Source organism: Crocodylus siamensis, chromosome 4 (assembly GCF_052110815.1).
Source record: "Crocodylus siamensis isolate JL-2025a chromosome 4, ASM5211081v1, whole genome shotgun sequence".
Taxonomy (NCBI): Eukaryota; Metazoa; Chordata; order Crocodylia; family Crocodylidae; genus Crocodylus; species Crocodylus siamensis.
This window is the reverse complement of record NC_143398.1, coordinates 58,389,611-58,396,725: the sequence shown is the minus strand read 5'-3', so window position 1 is coordinate 58,396,725 and position 7,115 is coordinate 58,389,611. Positions and strand designations below refer to the sequence as shown.

At 39.6% G+C, this 7,115-nt stretch overlaps 1 protein-coding gene across 4 annotated transcripts in view; it reads right to left on the bottom strand.

The window, feature by feature from the left end:
• Positions 1 to 7,115, bottom strand: part of ANO6 (anoctamin 6) — a 119,635-nt gene that overhangs the window by 17,195 nt on the left and 95,325 nt on the right. For all 4 annotated transcript variants that reach the window (XM_090042384.1, XM_090042383.1, XM_090042386.1 and 1 more), the window contains 3 exons: positions 6,882 to 6,979; positions 2,210 to 2,340; positions 1,018 to 1,223 (listed from right to left, as the gene is read on the bottom strand). In XM_090042384.1, coding sequence (XP_089898510.1) covers positions 1,018 to 1,223; positions 2,210 to 2,340; positions 6,882 to 6,979 — 435 coding nt within the window. The remainder of the gene's footprint in view (positions 1 to 1,017; positions 1,224 to 2,209; positions 2,341 to 6,881; positions 6,980 to 7,115) is intronic.

Below are 7,115 nucleotides of genomic sequence, written 5' to 3'. Positions count from 1 at the left end.
CCCTATCTAGATGTGTGGGGAACGGCTTGGTCCAGTCCAGATGCACAGCGGGTGGACCCAGCCCTGATCCCACTGTGTGGCAATGGCCTGGGCAGGGCTGAACCCTGCCACGTGGAGGTTCCACTACTCCCCACCTGCCAATGTTTCTGACCTGTGAAGATTTCTGTGGGCTGGATGTCATAGCTCCGCGGGGCAGATTGGGCCTGCAGGCCAGTGGCTGAGCACCCCTGGTTTAGCCTATTAGGTTCGAATCTACCCTGCCTTCTAAAATGTCTTAATCCTGTTTTTTACCAAGCTTGTTTAAGTTGTTAATGAGTTTTAAAATATACTGAAAGTTTGAAGACTCCGCATTTGACTATTAAGACTATTTGGGGAGAAAAATTTTTGGCACCAGGTGCTAAAATGTGTAAAGGACCCATTTAAACTAATTTTAACTGAAACTGATTAACAGATTCATTTGCAAATTCTGAGAAAATTTATTCTGCCCTCACAAGATAAGTCATTTGGAGGATTCATTGAAGCTTTTAAAACACAAGAAAGAAGCTTAAATCTCTGCTTTAAGTGAAAAACTGCTTTAAGTCAAACTTAACTATGAAGTCATAAACATAACTAGAACAATTAGAAACAATAATATTTAATAACTTAGTTTAATTACAACCTAATTTATTCAAAATGCATGAATTTACTTGAAAATTCTCAGAAAATTAATTCTATATTTAGTATGTTCTGTACAGCTAGGAAAGATGCAGTGTATTTTTCCACCGCAGAATGAGTTTGAACACAAGATTTCTGAAGAATTTAATATCTTCTTGAAAAGTGAAATGACTTAGATTTCTTGAAAGCATCCACATTCTTTATGAAAAGTGACTTAGGCTAGAGTCCTAAATTCTGAATTTTGAACACTTTATCTCCAGTTGTTCCAGCATGAAACTTATTGATACTTTACCTCCTAAACTGGAAGTAACATTTAAGAGTTACTCCCAAAACTTTTGTTTGGAATTGTCACTGTGTACTTACGTTGGTCACTACAGCCACAATCGCCATTCCTTGCATGATTGGCTGCCATGCACCAATATCTTGTGCTTTCTGTGGCACCATGCGTTGGAACTGGGTTGTAATCTTCCAGGCATCTATTCGTATTTCCAACAAATTGTTAATAAGAGCCAGAAGAGGAGCCAAAGGGAATGATGCCACAAACAGAGTGACGAATCCAAACTGTATAACTTACAATGAGACAAAAAATATAGGATAATTATTCTTTAACTTTCATGTGTATGTATTCACTCACACCATCAGAGAGACGGGATTTTTTTTTTTTTACCAGGTACATAATCTGGTCCTCAAGTGGGATTCCTTGTGAGATCAGATACATAGAAAAGTACATCACAATCCCAAAAGAAAAGGAAATCTACCAAAATTTAAAAAACGGTGAAAGAGTGCTGGGTTTGTGAAAAGTTGAAAAGGTATAACTCCTAAACATGAGTAACCTGCTTCTTTCATATGATTATTGACCTTGCTGGATTGGGAATTTAATAACTAAGTGCTATACTGTAAAGCCTAAATTAGAAAAACAAAATAATAAGTTTATAAGGGACCTCAAGGGTCATCATCCCAAATGTGGGATTTACTATTTCTAAGCCAAAAATGAAGATTCCATAAGAATGAACAGGCATTACTTGTTGGTGTGTGGTGCAGACGTAGGTATGATTATAACAGTATGAAAGTATGCTTGGTCGGAAAAAAACTTGGAGTTTTGTGAACTCTCAAAAACCTATGATAAGTAGGTGGACCTAATTCCAATTAGTGTGCTATAGAAACCTGATGTTGTTGTACAGGGGCTGAAGCTGATAGCGTCCTCGCTCCTAAAACACTTTCAGGAGGATTGGTAAGAGATGAAGGGGCAACAAACCATTCATATAAACCACTGCTAGTCAAGTCGTGTCTTTTTAGATAGTTGATTTAGATTAATAGAAATATATATCTTTGACAATTTCAAACACTTAATTGATTTAGATTAATAGAAATATCTATCTTTGACAATTTCAAACACTTAATTGATTTAGATTGATGGAAACATCTATCTTTGATCATTTCAGACAAGCTTTCATCTCTAAAACAAGGCAATCTATAAAATCATTATTTACCCAAAAACTCTCTTTAAAACATGTTTAGAGAATGTCATATACATCAGATTTGAACTGTTCCTTACCCATTTCAAGATACTCATAAAACAATCCAAGTTTTCCAATGGGTTGAAGATGGTAGTCCTGCTCCCAACGTGGAATAACCTTTTCTGATCTAGCAGGTGTACAACATCTTCCAATTAGATTTTTAATCCAACTATCAGTCAGGGAAAAATTTGATAATTAATATTGTTAGTGTGCCTGATCAAAGACTTACTATAGCAGAGAATTGCTCTGGTGCTGTTGCCAAGTTGTTGATCACAACTGGACAACCAAAACTCCCAAATTCAAACAGTGGGTCTGATTTGATGTGGATCAGACTTTACAGAGTAAGTTATAAGAGTGAAAAATGGGTGTAAAATGCTAACAAATCAAAATGGCAGAATTTTATGCCCATATTGAATTGGTGAAAATACCTACACAAAGAAAAGAGTAACAGAGACTGTGGTCCAATATATTCCCCAGGTTAGGGTGTTTTTCTGTCCTCCCTAGAGGGTCTGGTCCAAAAAAACCATGCACCAGAATTTAAGAAAAATTATGCTACGATTACAATCTACTTGTTATCTTGGAATAAGTAGGACAGCAACAGTACGTTAAGGAACCAAGATACTATTTTTACATACAAGTCCTTCATAGTAAGAGAAAAGAGACACCCTGTTTGTAATGAGAAATAAAGAATGAGATACTAGCCAAATGCTTCTGAAATTTTTCAAGAGATGCCAACTTTACTAGATCTTTGATTTCTTAATATGTAAATGTGGCAGGACACAGGCAGGCAGCTACCAGGTGCCTGATGAGGGCAGCCACTTTGAATACTAGGCATATAAAAGCTGCCATGTGCTGCTACCAGCCCAGGCAGAAATATCGCCTAGCTGAGCTGCAGCTCTTGCCCTTACCTAGGAGGTAAGGGCAAGAGCTTATGGGGACAGATAGGAGACTCTTGGTCCTGGGCATGACCTAAAAATGCACACTGCTGGGAGTGGGTGGTCAGGTGGGGCTCCCAGTGGTCTGGGAGCCCCCAGTAAATACCAGGCCAGTTACCACCCCGGTGGAAGGTGGGTTGGGGTGCCTCAATAACCTCTAGGCCCCACATCTCAGGTTCAAGGGGAGCCCAGGATCATGCAAGTCCTGAGGCAGGGCTCAGGTCAGCAGAGGGTCCTGAAGCAGCGCCCAGGCTCTTTGAGTCTTGTGGCTGCAGGGACCCTGAGAAGGGGCCAGGCATGGCTATGGCCACCTGAGCCTCACAGGGTGTAATACCCCAGGGCAAAGGGCCAGGCAGGGCTATGGCCACCTAAGCCGGACAGGGCGGCAGACCCCAATGACCAGTGAAGGGGCAGTGTGCAAAGCCCCAGTGAAGGGGCAGTGTGTGGAGCCCCAGTGAGGGGACAGTGTGGGGATGTAAGACTCTAGGGCCAGGTAGGGTTGCGGCCACCTGAGCCCCAAGGGGTGGAAGACCCCAGTGTACAGCCCCAGTGGGGGGGCTGAGGGCTTGGAGCCCAGTATGTGTTTGCTTGTATGTTTGTATGTATGGTGTATGTATTATGAAAGACCAAGTGCAGACCACTGGTAGATGCCATCTGCGAGGCTTGGGCTGCAGTGTAAGGGAGGAACGGAGCCACAGATAGTGTCCCCTGGCATCAGGGCAAGAATGGGCAGCTTCCCACCTAATTAGAACTAATTAAGAAACATCAAGGCACGGCAGAATAGTGAGGCAGGTGGTTAGATCAGAGACAGGTGGGCTGGCCGGCATGAGGTCCGGCCTTGAGCATGCCCCTATCACAGTATGGAAGTACTGCTTTTTCAACATTCTTCTTTTTAGTCAAAGCATCTTTTAATGTATCCTTTATCATGATGGGTACTCCTTAAACATATCCTGGAAAATAGCTGCATTGAAACTGAACCTAAAATGAAACAAGTAAAACAGGACATTCATCTCATATTCTCCATCCTTCCCCCGTTTTTACCTGCAGTTTTCATTCCCAATTCATTGACAAGTGGAATTTAACTTCAGTGGAGGCAAGATGTAGGGCCTCCTTCCTTCCTTTCTAAATGTCCTTTACTTACATCTCAGATTTGAGAGTGTGTGTGTATATGGGTGTGTATATGTATGTCCTTTTCTCCTCATTTTTCTTTCTGTTCTTCTCCTCTTATATTTCTCCAAGAAATGCAGAGCCCACCATTCCTCTTGGTAGTTTGTTTCAATTGTTAATCACCCTTATTTTTTAATTTTCAGCTTTAGTTTCTTGGTATGCCTTTCTCTCCTAGATTAAAAGTGTCTCTGTCCCCTCTGAGGACTCTCTCTAAAGGTATATATATTGCATAATCAAGTCATCTTTCAGGCTTCTTTTTCATAAGGTAAATAGACTGAGTTCTTTAAGGGTATAAACAGATGTAATAACTATATTGACATCAAATAATACTGATGCAATGCTGTTAAGATATCAGTGTTGCACTTACACGCGTCCATAGTGCTACGAGCATAACAAAACCAACACAACTTTAACCTTGATCAAAATCACAGCAGTTTAGCAAACTTGTATCCCTAGAGAATCATGCAAGTGCAACAGTTAGTACAAGCTGATGAACAGCCCCAAGAGTAAGTCCCTTTCCCCATTTAAAGTGTTTAAAAGATATATTTGTCTCTCACTGTAAGACATATTCATTTTTATGACTCTTACCTGTAGCCTCTCCATTTTTCATTATCCCTTTTAAACTGTCAACACCAGAACATGCATGCTACCATATGCAATAGGGCAGTAGTGGTCACACCAATATCACGTAAACATATAAATTGCCCCTCCACTCTGGCTCACTATTCTCCTGTTTATATACCAGAAGACCAGGTTCGCCCTTCTGCCACATCAGCTCTGAGAACTCATGCTGAATTACTAGTCTCCTTTAGCTTTTCAGCCCTTTTCAGATTCATTGCTTTTCAACTCCAAATTCTGTAGGTTTGGTCTGCATTCCTGCATTGTCATAAGATACATAACTTGTGTTTGGCTATCATATGTCTTCCAGAATATTTGCCTGTATTTTGTTTAAATAGGCCCAGCTTAGCAAGTGATTCAGATCAGTGAATGAATCTCTTCACAGTTATCTAACAATTTTTGTCTCATCTGCAAATTTTATCAATGGAAATTTTATTTTTACTCCATATTGTTGTTGAAAATGTTGACTAGAGTCAGGTCTAATAAGAATCCCTGCAGAAACAATCTCCACCCTACTGATAACTATTTTTGAGACATCATTTCCAATCCATTGAATGTGTATTCTGTTGACATTGTATTAAGTTTTTTATCAGAATGTCACAAGATGCTAACCACGTGCCTAATACAATTCTAAGTATATGACAGCTATGCATTTATCGTTCTCAGTTAAACTTCTACTCTTCTCAAAGAATGACATCAGCATTCCATTTAGATGAGTTTTCCACAAAGCCATATGTATCAAGCTCAGTTGTGTTCCCATCCTTTACCTACTGAAACATATATATAAACATTTCAATTATTCTGCCTGTGATTTTTGCCTAGCACTGTGGTCTCCAATCTGTATTGTCTGTGTTTGACTTAAATTGTATGATTTTTGTCACCTAACTTATGCAGCCCTGAGCACACTGTTTTTGTTCAATAAATAATATAAGTAAGTCCCTTATACACCTCTAACCTGCTGCATACTTCATTTATTTCTATGTTCTTCTGAGTCTCCATCTGGAGACGCATTTAATTCATCATAATTCTATTTTTCTCCCAAACTTCTGACTGATAAGCCCTAAAGCCTTAATAACACCTGTTACATGATTGTTGCAAGTAACAGAAAGGGTAGATGTGGCTTGATTTAGTTCTTCAGGACCAAACAATACCAAGCAACATTAACTACTGACTTAGAAGTGGCATGAAGCTAAGACTCAACTCCTAACTGCAAGTGGTCATACAGTGTAAGTGGAAATGGAGACGTACAAATAATCTGAAGGACAGATAACTGGCTCAGTGAACTGGAAAAACCAGTGGCATAAAACCAACTAGGATCACATTTTTTGGCTGTTGGATTGAAGCAGTAAATATCAACTCCTCTAAAATTTATAACTACAAAAACATACTTAAAAATAAATAAGTAGATAACTGATTCTTAAATTGCACATTGTGGCAGGGCCACTTTAAGAGCAGTAAACAGGCAGCAGCCAGGTGCCTGATGAGGACAGCCAGTTTGGCCCAGAAGTATAAGCTGGGCTGCAGTTTGCTGCAGCAAGGAAGGAGGAAATGTCTGGCTGAGAGGCTGTTCTGGCTAGAGTTCAGGAGGTAAGGCACCCTGTGACACATCCTGAGATATAAACCATGCAACTAAATATTAAGCAATAATAAACTAGCCAAAGTGTTCAGAGTAGGGTTGAATCTCGATCACCTGAATTATGGGCACCCAACTTGAACAGGTGGGGCCTGATATTCAGGACATACCCTCATACTGAACTCAAGTCATTAGAAACTGTGGGTGCACAGGACTTCTGAAAAAATCAAACCCAAGATTGTCAAGGTAGGCCTGCAAAGTGTGAACTGTTGGTCTTGTTCTCTTGACACCTCAGTCTACTCTTAATGAAAAATATAGCAAAATGCAAATTGACTTCAAACAAAGGGAAGTTCTTTGCCTTCAAATATTTTAGCCGTTTCATTAGTTAGATAATAAAATACTTAACACTGTACTTACGGAAGAAGCACTTCTTGTACATTATTCCAGATTGATTTACCCCCTACTATTATTGCAAGCTGAGTGGTAAGTTCTAGGAGACATCCACCTGGATCACACTAAAAGTTAGAGAGGTATGAAAAATTCTCAAAGTCATGTTATGCTTTGGGCACAAGTGAAGAGTTCTTTTTAAAAAAAGAAGTACAAATTTTATTTCAATTAATGTTATTTTAACCATTTTTAAAAACAGGACAA